General features: G+C 33.8%; 1 protein-coding gene across 5 annotated transcripts in view; it reads left to right on the top strand.

The window, feature by feature from the left end:
* NKTR (natural killer cell triggering receptor) overlaps positions 1 to 18,757 on the top strand; it is a 42,589-nt gene that overhangs the window by 668 nt on the left and 23,164 nt on the right. For 3 of the 5 annotated variants that reach the window (XM_018066823.1, XM_005695581.3, XM_005695582.3), the window contains exons 3-6: positions 9,200 to 9,274; positions 9,808 to 9,915; positions 10,411 to 10,455; positions 12,227 to 12,314. In XM_018066823.1, coding sequence (XP_017922312.1) covers positions 9,200 to 9,274; positions 9,808 to 9,915; positions 10,411 to 10,455; positions 12,227 to 12,314 — 316 coding nt within the window. Of the gene's footprint in view, positions 1 to 9,199; positions 9,275 to 9,807; positions 9,916 to 10,410; positions 10,456 to 10,761; positions 11,063 to 12,226; positions 12,315 to 18,757 lie in introns of those variants that run through there. The other 2 variants (XM_013973349.2, XM_018066824.1) reach the window with 2 other exon arrangements.

Here is an 18,757-nt window from a genome sequence, read left to right on the forward strand (position 1 = left end):
GGTGCTCCGGATACAATCTAATCGGAGTCCAGGCCTCGTCCTCCCAAACTCCTTGCCCCACTGCACCCCTCCTGAGTGTTCCTGCCCTGCCTTAGCGCCAGGAAAAGATCTGCGATCGTTTTTGGACTTTGTCTCTCACTGTATCTCTAAGGAGCAAACACTCCCAATTTCGATTTCGGGTATCTCGCTCTGTACTATGAGCTTTGGACTCGTACGTTGTATATTTTCTAATTCTTGTGCATCATTAATAGGTTAACTTTGCTTTTATTTTTCTTTAAGTATCTTTAGCCAGAATTCCGTGGTTCATGGGGTAATGACTTAGCACAAGCCTTGGGCTTTAAACCAAAGCATTTAGTGTCAACAGACTTGCAGTGTGTGTTCTCTTCCATTACTGTTTTCTTTAGGGAATCCAGCAGTTCCTTAGTATGTTTTTTTGAAAATGAGATATTTTCTTCTTAAGGATAGTTAACTTCATTCTACACAGCATAGCGTGCAAGGTTCCAAACAGTTTTCTTAGCTTTTTTTTTTTTTTTTTTACTGTGACGGAAGTTTTAATTGGAAGCATGTATACAGTCTTTCTGTAGATCTTGTTCAGCAGATTGTGCATGCTACTGTTCTAGACTGAGAATATAGAAATGCATAAAACAAAGGCCTCTCTTCCTTGTAGTTTATATTCTGTTGGAGGAAGACAGACAATAAAACAGAAAAAAAAAGTGTCTTGTAATAGGGGTACTGTTTTAATAGATTGGTCAGAAAAGGACATTTTGAGAGGATGACTTTTAAGCAAACCTGAAGGAGAAGGTGAGGGTGTGGATATCTCTAAGAACCTTCCTGATATTGGAACAGATAATATGAAGGCATTGACGAAAAAGTGTACGTTCTTGTTTGAGGAACAGAAAGTGTAGTAGCTTCCTTGACTTGATGAGAAAGTGTACCTTCTTGTTTGAGAAGTAAAGGAGGCAGGTGAGTAGCGGAAAATGAGTAAAGGCCAGAGTAAGAACTTTGACTCCGTGAGATAAAATGTTGAAAGGTTTTGAGCAAAGGAATGATGTGATCTTAGAAATTTTTGTTGCATTCTCTCTTCATCTTTTGAAGCTTGAGGCTCTTAATCCTTATTTTATAGTGAATTTTCATTTTGAATAAGAAGACTTATTTTTTTAAGAGTTAAAAATAGCATAGTCCTGGAAAGTAGAGGTCAAACAAAGGTTCTGTAGCCCTGGAAAGTACTCATCTTGTACACATTCATATCCTAGTTTCGCAAATAACTTTTGTCGTGAAACATCTCCAGAATATGGTAAATGTAAAATGAACTTTGATCCTCAATATTATAATACCATTCTGGTAGAAGTGACTAGAACTCTTTAGAACACTGAACCATATATAAAACAAGGAATGCTTGCGTTGTTCTAGGTTGAACCAGTTGATAACTGGCAATTTCATATGGTTCAGTTTCATATATAATGTTGATATTTCTCTAGCACTTTTCAGTATATTATCTAAGTAGTAGGTACTTGATTTTTACACAGCTTGTGAGAATCACTTCAGTTGTTTGAAATGAGGTGTCCTGCTTTGTATTATTTAACCATTAGTATGTATGTCATTGAGTACTTATTCAAATAATAACTCTTGTCTTCTCGTATAGTTAATAATTCGCTTGATACAAAGTAATATCTTTATTTACTTTGATAAGTAAAGATCTTTTAATGAGTAGCCTTGTTGTCCATATTAATGAGAGGTCAAAAAGTGCTGATAAAAATTGATTTGAACACAGCACAATGTGTATTTTACATTACTGTCAATGGAAATTTGTATATTTTATAGCAAACAAATGAGACTTTTGAATTGTAAAGCCGCCAAATGAATGCAAGTATATATTAAAAGAGGAATGTCTTTAAATTACATGACTATAGTTACAGAACTATTCATGTTGTTATTCTCTTTGAGTTTTGGTGGTTTGTCGCTTTTAAGCAACTGGCTCATTTAATTTTAAGTTGTCGAACAACATCGTCCTTTAATTTAGTATCTGTGGGATCTATAGTAATATCACTTTTATTCCTCATGTTGATAATCTGTGCCTGTTGTCTTTTTTTCTGTGGCCAGTTTGGCTAGGAGTTTTACCAATTTTACTGTTATTTCAGAGAACCAGATTTTCATTTCATTGGTGTTTTGTTCTGTTTTCTTTTTTCAGAGGTTCTGTTTATTTTTTTCTGACAGGCAGGCCCACCCTTCTTTGATTAAATATTAGTTCTCTCTATGGTTGTTAGCGGTTGGTTAAACTGAATACCTTTCAGGGCAGACATGAAATAGGAATCTAGCTTTTCCTTCTTTGGTACTTCAGAAACTTATCTTGTACTTGCCCTTTTCAGATGTTAGCTCAGGGGAACAGGTTTTAGATATCTGGTGCAAACTGATTTAAGCCAGTTTAGTCAAAAATGGCTATTAAGTTTTTAGAGCATATCAAGGAGTCACCAATAAGTTAATGGCTGTAGATTGCCGTTGTCACAACCTTGCTACCAGGACACAGTGAAAGCAAGTCACATTTGCCATATGTAGATGTTGACAAGCAAATAGACACATATAGTTCATAAAACTAGTTCTGTGAGTCTGATGAAGTCATTTTCAGTGTTCCAAGTACTCTTTATGTGGAAGATTTCTGGTCTTGAAAATTGTCATGCGAATCTTTTAGTTTTGTGCACCAGAATCCTCTTAAATCTTGACTATACCCAGGACCTTTTTTGATGGACCCAGCCTGAGGTTCCACTCCAAAGGGTGACTCCAGATTTATGTCCTATTAATGAAAGGGTATGGATTATCTCCAAATGTTTTTATTCAGTCTTATGTTCCAGATATTACCAGTTTGCCAATAAAAACAGATTTTAAGCATTCATTTTACTAATTACTATTTGATTAGAGATAAAGATAGCAAAAGTAGTATTAGAAGTCACCTCTGGAGTACAGCTTTTGATTTATCACCCCTCTGGAGGCTGTGTGTTTCTTAGAGGCCTGAGGTATAGTTTTAAAACTCATATGATTACTTCATATGAGAATGTCTATGTAAGGTATTTTTAAAAAATTATAGTTGTAATATATTACATTATAGTAGTATAACAGTGATGCTATCATGAGACCACAAGTCAAACTCCAATTTTTTCACTCCCATTTCTGTTAGTATTCAGTAGAGTTTTTCAAAGGCAGTGATGACACAACAGATTGAATGCAGCAGCAGATAGGAAAATCTATCTTTTATTACATTAGACATGAAGTAGGAAATCTCATAAAATGAGATTTGCAAAAATGTAAAAGATGACACTCATTAAGTTTTTTGTTCATATTTCAAAATGTAAATTATTAAGAAAGAACCCATATTAGGGTTCCCTGGTGGCTCAGTAGTAACGAAACTTCCTGCTAGTTTCATGGGTTTAATCCCTGGTCTGGGAAGATCCCACCTGCCGCAGAACAGCTAAGCCGGTGGGCCACAACTACTGAGCCTGGGCTCTACGGCCTAGAAACTGTAGCTACTGAAACCCATGTGCCCTAGAGCCTGTGCTCCTCGACAGGAGAAGCCACCACAGTGAGCAACCTGTACACTGCAACTGGAGTCTAGTCCCCTCTTGCTGCAACTAGAGAAAAACCTGTGTAGCAACAAAGACCCAGCACAGCCAAAATTAAATGCATAAAACTATTTTTTAAAAAAACCATATTCAAATGTCTTTATAAAGTCTTCAGTAATTTTTTAGCATATAGAGGGATTCTGAGACCAAAGAGTTTGAGAACTGCTGGTATAGACACATGCTTTCATAGAACTCAAGCATTGGGTTTTATCTGCAACTGTTTTAAACTTTTTGTTGGAATATAATTTCATGTTTATAGGAAGTTAAAAAGTAAAAGCAGTAAAAAGAATGCCAGTCTATTCTTTACCTAGATTCACCTATTTACATTTTATACCATTTGCTTTATTAATCTCTCTCTTTCTCTCTAAACGCACAATTTTTTCTGACTCATTTGAAGGTATGTTCCCCACATCATGGCTCTTTACCCCTAAGTATGTGCGTGTATTTATTAAGAATAGAAATATTCATTAAAAATCTTAAACATTTTTAAAATTTTTTCAAAGAAAAGAAAGGGGTATTCTCCAACATAACCACAATGCAGTTGTCAACTTCATAAATTTACATGGATACAATACTTTAATCTACTATCTCTGTATTCTGTTTTTGTTGGTTGGCCTAAAAAATCATTTATAGCATTCTTTCCCCTCCAGTACAAAATTCCAGTCTAGCCTCAGATATTACATTCAGCTGTCAAATCTCTTTACCATTTCCATAGCTTTTGTCTTTTATGAGATTGACATTTTAAAAAAATATAGCCCCCTTCTTGAATAGAATGTTACTTATTTTGTATTTGTCAGAGGCTTAAAGTTGATTTTCCAAAATGATAACCAAGGTGTTTCTTTAAAAGAATGCTTGACTTTAGAATTTTGTTTATGTGGGCCTCAGAACAATGTCATAAAACCCTGGCAATTTATCAAAATAGGTAAAATGGATGTTTTAACTTTACTGCTCAAGGTTCATGAATCAAAGAAACTAAAAATATGTTCTTAGTAAACACTATAGAGTATTTGGAACTGAAACTGAGAAACAAGTTTAAAGAGGAAGACAAATGTTTGAGCACTGCTTATGACCTAGGGAAGACCCTCTGACCTCTTTGTAAATGGAAGTACTGTAGAGTCGTTATTGTGGTTCTAAAGTACAGCAAAATTTGCTTGCATTCAAAATTAACCTTTAAACTTTAGACTAATACCCAGAATAACTTATACTTTGAGACAGAGCAAGGCATATGAGACCTGATTTGTACCGGGGGACTGGGAGAAATGAATCTCCCATCTCAAGCATGCTGTGGGTCATAAGCTTGTGAATACAGTGACTCGGTGACTCTGGATGCAGTGGTTTGCTCCATTTAAATGATTTCTCCCTTTTGTATATATTCAAACTAATAAGACTTCAGTGCAGTATTGCTTGCATGGTAAGGTTCTTGAAAAGAGTAATTAAATAATACAACCATGTGTCTTAAAGGTCGTTATTTTAAAAATGAATTTATTCTAATCAGTTAAGGAGCACAATTTTTCTTAGGCAGATTACCATTTGTGTTGTGACACAGATAGCAAGGAGGGGAACTACTGTGTGGGAGAGAAGGATGGTGAGCAGCACTGCTGTTTTGAGTTATTCTCATCTATCTAATAGTTATTTGAAAGACCACAAGGAGGGTTATGCTAATGACAGTGCTGAGAAAGGTCAGAGTGAGGTGTGATCAGTTTTTGGATTTCCTCAGTCAATGTTTAAATTTTATAAGATATTCTTATAACTAAAAGCATACCTTTATCATTGATACTCCTAAGATAAAAAATCTTTTTCACTAGAACCTGAAATTCCCTTGTCCTCAGCCCACATTGTCCAATGGAAACAGTTGTCTTTCTTTGTGATTGTTTGATAATGCCGTGTTTCTTTCAGTTTTTTCGTTATTGCAGAGCTGTCTGTATTTGTAAAGAACCTAGCACAGCATGTGACACACTTGTTTTTTAAGTTGCTTTAATTAGTGCATTTGCCTGAACGTGAGCTTGAGCACTGAGCTCATGTTCAATTTTAGGGCAAAGGCTTGTTACCATATCTGTAAGCAAGAAGGTTCTCCTTCACCCCCTTTTCTCCTTATTTTTTTATAAATTGGGCCCAGAGAATCCCAGTAATAACCACAGGCCTAGTTGAAAGGTCGTGAAGGCAAATTCATATGGATTTTTTTTGATTAAATTTTTTTATTGAAAGATAATTGATTTACAGAATTTTGTTGTTTTCTGTCAAACCTTAACATGAATCAGCCATAGGTATACATATATCCCCTCCCTTTTGAACCTCTCATCTCCTGCCCCATCCCCCCACCTCTAGATTGATACAGAGCCCCTGTTGAGTTTCCTGAGCCATACAGCAAATTCATCTTTCTCTGACTCACTTCACTCTGTATAATAGGTTCTAGGTTCATCCACCTTATCAGAACTGACTCAAAACACATTCCTTTTTGTGGCTGAGTAATATTCCATTGTGTATAGGTACTACTTCTTTATCCATTCATCTGTCCATGGACATCTAGGTTGCTTCCATGTTCTAGCTATTGTAAATAGTGCTGCAATGAACGATGGGATACATGTGTCTTTTTCAATTTTGGTTTCCTCAGGGTATATGCCTAAGAGTGGAGCTGGGTCATATGATGGTTTTATTCCTAGTTTTTGTAAGGAATCTCCATACCGTCTTCCTTAGTAGCTGTATCAATTTACATTCCCACCAACAGTGCAAGAGCATTCCCTTTTCTCCACACCCTCTCCAGCATTTATTGTTTGTAGACCTCTTGATGATGGCCATTCTGACTGGTGTGAGGTGATATCTCATTGTAGTTTTGATTTGCATTTCTCTAATAATGAGTGATGTTGAGCATCTTTTCATGAGCTTTTTAGCCATCTGTATGTCATCTTTGGAGAAATGTCTGTTTAAGTCTTTTTCCCACTTTTTGATTGGGTTGTTTGTTTTTCTGGTATTGAGTTGTATGAGCTGCTTGTATATTTTGGCAATCAATCCTTTCTTACTTGTTTCATTTGCTATTGTTTTCTCCCATTCTGAGAGTTGTCATATGGATTTTTATGGGGACTTTGAGAGGAAAAATTGGCTTCTTAGTTAGCACTATCCTTTTCCTTCCTTTTCTCTGTCTCATCTCCATGTGAAATATATAAAGATTTTTCTCCTTTTTTGCCTTTAACATAAGATGGTTATTCCTTGTCTCTTACCTCCTACTCCTGGTTGAATCCCTGTGCTTTTTGGCTGTTTTTCTACATTTGTTGGTATTCATCTGTCACTGTTGTTGCAAATGGAATTCTGACAACGGTGGATGAACTAGATGTCCAGTATGATTCAGAATTTTTTTAAAACAGTTCTGATAGGTACATCATTTACTTCAGAGTCTTTAGCAGTGTTTTTAATCTTGTACCATAATATTGTGCCCAAAACAGATTGGTTTTGTTCATGTTTTTTTCTTTTGCTCTTAACAACACAGTGCCATGGCAGAGACAGAATTTCTGCTCTAACCATTGCCCCATGAGTGTGAAAGGTCAATAGAAATTTTGTTTCTCCATCAGGTTAGAGGATAGGGTATTAGAGGTGAGTATTTTTTAAAAAAATCATTGTAGTTAGCTATCCCTCTCTGAATATTAGACCTGGAAATGTAATTACATTTAACTGTTTTCATGTATATTGTACCGTTAGAGGGTTCATAATTATCTGTAAACGAGAAACTAAAAATATTTGAAATTTTCATCAGTTTTCATTTGGAGGCATTAAAGACTTTGGGGGAAAAAAGGATAACTTCAATAAAGATATTGAAGTTACTACTAAAGGTGAAGTTTCAGTTGTTTTCATTATATCTTTTATTCTGAAAAGCATCTATCTTAAAGAGATACCAAAGACCTATGTATGTTGTAGTTTGCAAAGCTAGATGATTTTTAATTTAACACGCACCTAGCCAGCCATTTCTTAGGGATTTATGAGTGATGGAAATACTCTTATCACACTTGTAAATTATTTCTATGTAAATACAAAGAATAGTACTTAGTATTACTGATATTACATGCATTTCCTAAAATTCTGAAATGTTTTTAGATACATTGCTATCTTCCTTTTTACTTTCTTAACTTTTTCATTTCTTTAGACATCAAGATCAGCTAGAAGGTTTTGAAATTGCATTAAATTTGACTCCAGCACTCGATTTGGCAGTGCTGGCATGGGAGAGTCTTCTTATATGATTCCATTCTTCCACTTTTTATCCTTTAAGGTTGTTTCTTACACAGTAACCTTGTTTTGTCCTCAGAGTAACTGACTGACATGGCCAGGAATAAAGTAAAATCTTAGTGACACAGTAAATCAAGGCATTTTGTGTCTACTGGATTATGCGTGATCCAGTTAATTTTGATTTATTCTACAAGTCTTGACTATGTACAAATGTTCATAATGGAAAAGCTGTTATAGAATAAAGGGAAAAGGAACTCAGGAAAATGGTTGCAATTCAAAATTCCCTTTCTTATTTTATTGACAGGAGGGCAAAGTTGAAACAGGTTTTAAAATAATATGATTTGCCCCTTGTACCCTCATGCACAAGGTGAGTTTTCCAGACATTACAGAATATGTAGTGATGTCACCGCTCTGACAGCTGATGGAACAGGTATCTGAGTATTCTTGTTTTGAAAGTTTCTGAGTTTTAATTTATAATACAGTAAGTATAAAAAATATAACCCACATTTTAAAAGCTTTAATCATTTTAAGAGTTTAAAGGAGTCCTGAGATGAACAGATTTGTGAAACACTTCTCACTTGGCATGAGAGGCATGCTGAGTTCCGTCTGACTCTTTGCAACCCCATGGACTGTAGCCTGTCAGTCTCTTCTGTCCATGGGATTCTCCAGGCAAGAATATTGGAGTGGGTTGCAATTTCTTCCTCCAGGGGATCTTCCCTGACCCAGATATGGAACCTGAATTTCCTGCATTAGTAGACAGATTGTTTATTGCATAATTAAGTCGAATTTGCAGACTTGCTCCTGTTGTTTCTTGTTTGCTTGTTGATTAGTTTTTAGGAACCATAACCTATTCTCTTTCTGCCCTCTCAGGGAATTTAATGTGAGTTTTAGTTGTGAGTGACAGTTCAAGGGTTGGCTGTGAACAGTTCTTGCATAAAGGTAAAAAGCTGAATGTAGAGGACAGAACTTTCTTCTACTAGTACTAGCCCAGGGGACTATCTTATGATGTGCTATCATCACTGGAGGGATTTAGGCATAAATCAGACAACTGTTATCGAGAATATCTTTAAAGATTAATAGTTCAGGTAGGAGATATACTAAGAGAGATCTAATAAAATAAGGTCTTGTTAAAAGACACTTAAAATCCCACAGTTCTGGACTGAAATCACTTTGGTTGCATGTGAATTCTAATAATAAATATAGTATGGTTCTTATTAATTGGTATTGCCTAGTTAAATTCTTTTCCTGTTGAATCTCTTAAAAAATTAAAATGAATGATAAAAACGGGCCTCTCAATTTGTCTATTTATTTCTGCCATATAAATATGATACATTTAATCAACTTGCTTACCTGTTTTTTCATGTGTTTTATTTCAGTTGGTCGAATTATGTTTCAGCTCTTTTCAGATATATGTCCAAAAACATGCAAAAACTTCCTTTGCCTGTGCTCAGGTAAATGAATTATTAGATTATTTCCAATGAGAAGTCCTGGCTTAAAATTTTACCTTGCTTAACAGAATAGCTATTTTCCTTAAAAAGTAATGGATTGTGAAATGAAAAATAAAAAATATTATTTTCACTGATAAGAAGTCAGGGAAGCATGTCTTAAAGGGAAGAGAGGAGAAAGAAATGGTCTCAAAAATTAAAAAGGAAGTACCACCATATGTAATGGAATCTTTATACGTTGTAGTTTAAAAAATAATAGCATATGTATTCAAAACTGATTTATTTTGATAGAATTGAACAAATTTAGCCTTCCAGATCTCACGATAAATTTATGATTAGAGGATAGAGAAGCAGAACATGATGACGTTGTTACATGTAATTGGATTTATATTTTTAAACAGGAGATAAAATGGGGAAGAAAGACATTTATAATGTTGCTTATCACAAGGGAGGAATTTGACAAAGAGCTAATTGAATGGTCATTCCCATGGAAGAATATGTTTGTAGCTAAACTTCATTTCTTTTTTTTTTTGTTCCAGGAGAGAAAGGCCTTGGGAAAACAACGGGGAAGAAGTTATGTTATAAAGGTTCTACATTCCATCGTGTGGTTAAAAACTTTATGATTCAGGGTGGGGACTTCAGTGAAGGTAGAGCTAAAAGTTATGCTCTTAATAACTGTATTAATTCCTAAAGCACCTCATTATTGTAAATATTATGTCACAATGTGATGTAAATATTAGATGGTCAGTGATTAGTTGTTGGATGAATGAATGTTGTAAGCCAAGAATGTATAAAAAGCAAAATATTAAGGTTTTTTGTTTTGTTTTTATGCAGTTTTAATAGTTATTTGGTGAATACCCTCTAGTGAATGCCAAAGTATTGTTCAATTGGTTTTACTCTTTTAGAGTTTTGTCAGTGTTTGAAATAAATGGGTTGTGGGGATAATTTCTTAAATAGTTTTTATTATAATGGAATTGGATTTATAGTTTAAAAATGAGGTTGATTGAGGATTAGTAGAATTTTTATCATCTGCAGGAATTACAAGGTATTAACTCCAGCAAATTAAAACCATAAAGAGTAATTTATGTATATTAGTATATTTTTAGTTTTCATTATTGTTTAACGTAGCTCATTATTTTCAGGTAATGGAAAAGGTGGAGAATCAATTTATGGTGGTTATTTTAAAGGTAAGGCTTAATATTTTATGGTCTTTTGTTTCATTTCTGATATAAAGCAAGTTTGATCATGTACTTTTAATGAGAAGAGGTTTACTTATAGTTCACTTTTTGCATGAAACTAATGCTGCATGAAAATACTTTATTTGCATGAACTTGGGGATAAATTATATTGTAATATATAACTTTTAATTGACAAGATTAATTAAGGCTAACTTTATGGTTAAACATGACTTTCAGCATGGAGGTTAGGCAACTATATACATGAAAACTCCTATCTTCCTGCCTAAAACTGTCAACATATTCTTTTGTTTATAGAGAATGTGGTCTTTTGCAAAATGAAAAGGTAAGAGAACGAAGCTCAGTAACACAAACTCCAACTCTTTTCCCTTGCACCCTTCCTAATAAATTTATGGAGAGTCTGGGTCAGGTTGTGACTGGATTTCTTATATTGCTTGAAGACTTGGAAAACTCTGTATACTATTTCATACATGCATCTGTATCTTTTTTTCTTTTTCCAATGGGTTATTATTTCCACATCAGGGTAAAGAGTCTAGTTGTTTTTTTTTTCTTTTCCCCTCTAAGCCAAACAGTGTCTTTGAATAAAAGTTGGTATTTCTTCCTTTCTCAAAGGTTTGTATGTTTTCTTTTGTATAATAGAATTATATGATTGTGTTTTATTCCTACAATAGTATTTCCATAAATCTAACTATTACACTTGCCCCAAAAAGCCTTAGAAAAGTCAGTTGCAGAAATTTATAATGGGATCCAGTATTACTAGGTTTTAATGCCATGATAGCTTCAGTGTTATAATAGTCTTTTATATTTCTTTTGGGGAAAAATGGATTACTACTCTTTTTCAGAAGCCTGTTCCCAAGGTAATCTTTTTTTTGTTTTTGTTTTTTAAGTTTTCTGTGTTTCTGTTTGTTTAAAAGAAAGATTTGTTTGTATCAATGTTAAAAGGAAATAAATTAGTTTTCAGGATATTTCTGCTGGAATTAAATCCATCTCTAAGTGATCTTTATGACAGAGGTTTTCCTTTGAACTAGTATCGAACAGCTCTTCAGCTGATTCCATTAACATGTAGCAGTTTGAAATTAATACTGTAGGCCACTTTAACACGGTTGTTGCCTGTGGCAGATACTTGTATGCATATCTTAATTGAATCTTTAAAATTTTTGTATTTGCAGGGCTTTCCTCCTTAGTTTTTGATCCTATTGATTAGAATCTACATACTTGATTTAATTAGGCATGTCTCTAAACTTACTGTAATATTTTGGTTAGGGTTGGTTTCATCATCTAGCAACAATTTGATTGAGTAATAAACTTACCATAAGAAATTAAGCACATAAGAGGATTATTAAAGCTCCCATGAATGGTGCATTATGCAGGATGATTAGAAATTTGGAAGAAACGAGCTCTACTATAAAGATTTTCTTTAATTTTCTTGGTAGTTTTCCCTGAAAGTTAATAGTTTAAATATCATTTAGCCAATGTCTGTTGCTACTAAAAGTGACTGTTCTAAGGCTGTTTGTATAAAGTATTAAATATATGTTCTTTTTCTCAAGGCTAAGTAGTAAATAAGTAGTATCTGGGTTTGTTTGTGTTTTTTTTTATGCTTTCATTATTTAATTAGTTAAAATAATTTTTTTCGAAATAGTCAAGTATCTGTACTGACGAGAAGAGGAATTTCATCCTTTGCTTTCTATTTACTACTTTGAACATTACACATTAAAAGTGGCTTATAATTGGAGACTGACAAATTTGTGTTTTCTTCAAACAGATGAAAACTTTATTCTCAAACATGACAGAGCGTTCCTTTTGTCAATGGCAAATCGAGGGAAACATACCAATGGTTCCCAGTTTTTCATGTGAGTAGGCATAATTCAGAGATGAGCTTTTCCTAAACAGAGAAGCGCTGTTCATGAGAAAGATGGTATCCTTGATCCAAATTTACTGCTAGGTTCTGTCAGCTTGAGTTTTATTATGTTATAGTAACTGGTAAGCTCTTAACAGCCATCTCAGTGTTAAGAATATATCCTGGATTTGAAGGATGGTGCTTAAAAGACATAACTTGAAGATGTAAATTATTCTGTTGTCATCTTAAGAAATTGGCTTTGACTCTTAACAAATTTGGGGGCTCAGTTTATCAAATCTGAATTGGAATATAAACTCTTGATGAGCATTTAAAAAATTGTTCATGACTGGAACTGAATGTATCCTTGGCATGGAAAGCAGTTGGTTTGAGTAAACCATAGTATGGTTGCTTTTCCCTCTTACTGTTGTTCTTTGAGCCAGTTTGAGAGAGGTGCCATTATTTTCTGACACTGTATAGAATTAAATGATTTGGTGTTAAGCCAACATTTGTAGCAATCTTAAACTATGTGAGATCTCTATGCGTAATTGACCTAACCCAATATTGCTTTCATTTTCACCAAAAATTTGTGCTGTTATTGCTTAGAAAACTTTAGAATGATAAATTTGTTTTTTAAAAAACAAACACCTTTACATGTACATGTATACACAACCAAAACCTTAGTTATTTCTCATCTGAAAGACTTTTGGCATACTGTCTGATATGTTCTTATGTAAAGTTATTCCAAAACCTATTTTTATTATAACTCCATGATATAAAATATGAAAGGTAATTGCCTAGTATGGAGTTTAATGCTTTTGATTGAAGTAAATCTCTGCAGTTATGCTATGTGTATTGGAGAAATATTTTTTCCATACCAGAAAAAAATTTTGTCATCTTTCTGAATGGATGGGTATGAATGGCGCTTCCCTGTATTTAAAGGAGTAAAGTATTCATATAAAATAAATCTCACACTTTATATTTGTGTGAAAAATAAATTCCAACATGATCTGATAAAGTTCAGATAAGGGGCATTCTGTTCCCAAGAATGTCCTAAAAATGGAAAGCTGACAGAAGATAATAATGCTTGGAATTGTACAGGAAAAAAAGAAGACCTAAAACAGTTATTCCTCTATCTTTTTTGATCCCATAGAGTATTAGTCGCTATACTTCTTTACTAAAATATTTTTCTATTCTTAATCTCCTTGAGAGCCAAAAAAAAGTAGTGGGAAATGTTTTGAAAAACTTAATGTAGGAACTGTTTACTCTTTGATTAAGGTTTCCCATTTCCATTTTTAAGCTTATCTGAACTGTGAACATGATAAACTAACGATTCATTGGTCAAAAGCTACCATCTGAGGGCTCTAAAGTTTCTTTTAGATTTCCTTTTTTATATCAGTACTTTTAAAATTTGATTTATTGGGTAGCAGCAGCTTCTTCCCATTATTACATACTTATTAGCTTATTTATAAAATGTTAAGAGATAAAACCCATGCATGTATATGCATTGATTAAAATTCAGTATATGAGAGTCTGACTTCAAAAAATGTAGAGTATCTGGTTTTTTTGTTACTTAGTATTTGCTTAAGTCTTTTCTAGAAATGTTTAGCATCAAACACAATTAAAGCCATGTCTATTTTCTACATGACTTAATTTTACATTGGACTATCTTTTAAGGAATGCCAAATGAAAATTTTAACATTTATAAATTAGGATTAAGTTTTAACCTTGTTTTGATAATTTACTTGTTTTTATAATTATGGATGGCACTAAGATCACTGTAAACTTGTGATTGAAAGAAACTTTTCTACTTTTAGTTTGAAATTTACTTTTGGAAATGAGTTTTCAGTTAAAAACAATCTTGGAAGTAATTAAACATTTTTGCAGTCACAAAATAAAATCCTCTTTTTTTTTTTTAAGAAGCTTTTATGCACGTGCTTTTTTTATGTGGGCTGAAAGTACCAATTCCTCAGGGGTTTCAGGATAAAATAAAACTAACATTCACTTTTCAAAATAAAATGTTTCCTTGCTTTTATACAAAGAATAAGTAAAATGGAGATGGTGGCCCATGAAAGAAGTATCTTTGAAAATCTATGTCTTGCAAGCCCAAATCTATTTGGAATTAGAAGTAGTTAGAAAAAGCATAATGTACAATCTTCAAGTTTTATAGATGATCACAGACAATTGCTCTAAAAGTTGAGGTTCCGAGGGTTGATGGTCACTGAGCTGTCAGATAGCTTCCCAGGGGTGACTTCTACATTTTATCCTCCTCCCACACTTCTTTGGCACCTTGAGCAGCAGTTCTGCAGTCTGAAAAAGAAAGGGTAGTGTGAGAATGGATCATAAAATGCCAAGAACTGCCTTTATAGTTCTGCTTAATAAGGACTTTTAATAAATCCTTGCAAAATTGTATTTGTAGATCATGTTATAAATCTGTTGCCTTGTATTTCCAAGGAGTAAATTTGGTGCAGTTAGTATGGGTACTTGAGCAAAATGTTCCTCAAGAATTCTTGTGCTTTTTGTAAAAACTATTGCCTTCATTACTTGAAACACTTAAGACCTCTCTTTCCTAAGGCATATACATCATTTTATTAAAATTTTTTGTATATATTGCTTTCTTTGGGTGGAAAAATTATGTGTGTGATAAAAACCAGATTGTCTTTTGTATAAAGCTATTTATAGTTTTTGCAGTAATTGCTTATATCTACTACTATATTAGTCATAGTGATTTTGCTTTTAGGGACCTAAATAGAAGAAAACTAATTGTTTTTGGAGTAGTACTGCTCGAGAAACACGAAAGAAGTAATACATGGCACTATCCCCATGAATCACTGAGGAAGTAATAGTTTGTTCATACTGAGGTATTTTTGAAGGAATTCAAAGACCTGGGACCATGTTAATGGGGTTCATTTTATTATTATTTATTTTTTAGGCCAAAGACTAGGAAGAGGCTGCAATAAAAGTTACAGGATTATAAAGTCTAGGACTAGAAAAGAATTTAGAGATCCTCCAGTCCAGTCTTTCTGTTCTATAGATAATGCTAAATAAGGAAGAAAAGACATATACAGTCTAGGTTATAGGGATTTTTCTCATAATCTTGAAGAAATTGATAGCTAAAAAGAGCATGCTGAACACTGTATGCTACATAGGTTTATTGACCAGTCTGCTCTGAGTTTATTTATTTAGACTTGTGAGATATTAGTTCCAGGGATTGAACCTCAATAGTAAAAGTACAGAGTCCTAACTTCTGGACCATCAGGGAATTCCCCTGAATTTAATTTTATTCAGTTTTAGATGCATCAAGTGTTGCTCGAAAAATAATATGACACACAAGAAAGCATTTTTCTTGTCCTTTAGCTATCAGTAATAACTATTAAGTCTGGTTCTGATTTTCATTGTCTTTCATTCATCAGAAAGATGAAAAAGATACTGCATAACATAGATTAAAGAGATTAGTTAGGTAATTTATAACTTTGTATTAAGTAACTATATTCTCCTGGGTTAGAGCACTAACCTATCAGGAAACCTTGTATCTAGTCTTACCATATGCCTTGAGTTAGTTTTGTTTTTCCTTTTCTGTTTGTAAAGTATGTAGCTCAGTTTCAAATATAAATAACATTTTGGTGTGAAAATGCAGACATTAAAGGAAGAAAGTGTTTTTATAGGTTGATCCTAAATTTTTGAGTATATGAAATGATTTATATGCAAATATTATCTTGCCTAAAAGAAATAGTTGTAGTTGCTTAATTTTCATCAGTCTGAAAGGTGGCTCAAAGCAGCTTTGGTTCATCTTGCCAAAGTCAGCTGGTTTCTTCATTGGCTGCTGTTAGAGCATGTTGACGGAGAAGGCAATGGCAACTCACTCTAGTACTCTTGCCTGGAAAATCCCATGGACAGAGGAGCCTGGTAGGCTGCAGTCCATGGGGCTGCAAAGAGTCGGACACGACTGAGCGACTTCACTTTCACTTTTCATTTTCATGCATTGGAGAAGGAAATGGCAACCCACTCCAGTGTTCTTGCCTGGAGAACCCCAGGGACGGCAGAGCCTGGTGGGCTGCCGTCTATAGGGTCGCACAGAGTCGGACACAACTGGCGCAGCTTAGCAGCACCAGCAGAGCATATTGGAGTAATGATCACGCTCATCCCCCTTGGCTTAGTCTGTGAAGGCCTCATGTCACAGCAGGGAGTGGGAATACCCACAGAACCTTTGAGAACAGGCTTTGTCATTTGCCACTGTTAGTGGTCATGATAATTATAAAAATTTAAGAAAATAGGATAGTCAAAAAGTCGGACTTTGAACTTTAAACAGAAGTTCATCTTGTTTGTTACATCTTGTTATAAATAGGACTGTGGGAGGAAAACATAAGTTTTAGGATATCATCTGTGTCATTTAGAATAGCTACTCACCTGAATGAGAGAAGTGCCAATTGTTTCAGAGTAGCAGAGCAAGAGGAGTTGAGGGGTGGTTTGGTTTCAGGGCTTTACAAAGCTATATTGATATTTGGAGGTAGAAATGCTTTTTCTTTCCACATACTCATGAGTTTGTTTGAGAAGAAATGCTACTAAGTATTAATAACCTGAGAAGTTCTGGCTTTTTTTCCTTACTTTTTTAGGAACAGTACCTTCATGTTAATTTAAAGATTTTTCATGAACAGATTTCATGACACTTAACCATAATCCATATTCTCTGGATATCAAGTGTCATCCCTGACATCCAGTCTGAATATTACTTAGTGTTTGTGTGACATCTGTGTTAGCAGCGTGGACGGAGTTCTATATCTTGTGGTGTTTGATGTGTATTATGTTAATTTTAGTGCTGAAATTTTTAAAGCTGTTCTATTTTAGTGACTTTTGGAATGACAGGTAGAGCACTGTAATGTGGCTTGGTTAGTCTCCATTGCCCTTACATGAGGTTTGTCACTCTGTACAATCTGGTGCCTCTTACAGTCATGACAGTTTTAGGAGTCGAACGGGAAAATTGCATGTTAAAGGTTATGACAAATAGATTGTCGTTATTTCCATACTACTTTACAAATAGAGTCACTTCTTTTCATAACATTCATTGGAAACACCACGTTATTTGAAACATATTCTTTTTTGACAGTCATTCATGTATAAATGCCTTTTAACATTTTTAAATATTTCAAGATTTAGTATGTCCAAAACCCCTGTAAAGAATTTTGTCCACTGTATATAATATGGGTTTTGGTCTGAATAGTAATAGATATGTTTAAATTTTAATTGAGTTAAAATTGATCAGAAAGTGTATATTCATTGAACAAAAAATTTTTATAATGGGGGAAATCAGACTTTTGAGAGGAAAAGAAAGTACCAAGATTTGATAGCATGCATTTTCTTATACTTTCATTTCTCTTGCCTTTTTATCCTTTGAGAAGATTCTTAAAATTCTAGGTATGCTGCCTTATTATTATTATTTTCAGTGACTTAACTAAAAGTGTGTATAATGGCAGTGAACAGAAACTACAATCTAAACATTTGCTCATTCACTCATAACGTACAGTAGTGTGATGTGATGTGTAACCGAAAAAAGGTTTCAAATGTAGAAACATGAAAGGTTCCTTAATTATTTGAAGTGAATTAGTAAAAAGTATTCTCTGGAATTTTGTTTTGAAGTCTCTTAACTCAGTTCTTTCCATTGAGATTTTTGTTTTTGTACCTCTAGTAACTGCTTCTGGGCATTCAGATTTTTATATTTACCTATGTACTCTAGATACATTATTATCTTTTTGAGAAAGATGTTAGTTGACTTAGCCAGTATCTAGGATTTGTAAAACAAAATATAATATTTTGTTTCTAACTATTATTCACACTGTGATGTTACAAATATTAGGGACCTGAGCAGATTCCCACTTCAGTGCTTCTCTTAAACATAGTTCGTCTCTACATACATATCCTATGTGAAAGAAAATTTAGAGCCCTCCTTTTTAAAAAGCTTTCTTGCTTTGCATAAACTTGAAAGTATTTAATTTCAAAGTTATATTGATATTAAAACATAGATTCAGTCTTGTCTTAAAAGTGTATTACAATTTATTTCTTGCCATTTTTGTGTAAAATTTACAGAAAGAGTTGTTACACCGTGCGCTCCAAAGGTAATGTCTCATTACTCTAAGGCTCTCTCTTTTTCTTTCTTTACCTTTATTTATCTCTTTAATCCTATTGTTATATGCATTAAGAAAAAAACTTTCTGCTTGATCTGTGGCAGCAGTACATGTAAAATTAAGTGTGTTTTATTGTTCATAGTAAATCCTGGGAAGTATAATTTTAATTTCAGTGGCCTGTTACCACCAAGTTCCCACACATCTTGGGGAGTGGGGTATATCGTATATAATGGTTTATATCTCATTTCAGTACAGAACTGTTACTTTCTGTATAAGGCCAAAATCTGCTTTGATAATGGTTAAAAAAAAAATGTAGTTTCTTTTTTGGGCGTATCAGTCA

The sequence above is a fragment of the Capra hircus genome, chromosome 22, assembly GCF_001704415.2.
Source record: "Capra hircus breed San Clemente chromosome 22, ASM170441v1, whole genome shotgun sequence".
NCBI lineage: Eukaryota > Metazoa > Chordata > Mammalia > Artiodactyla > Bovidae > Capra > Capra hircus.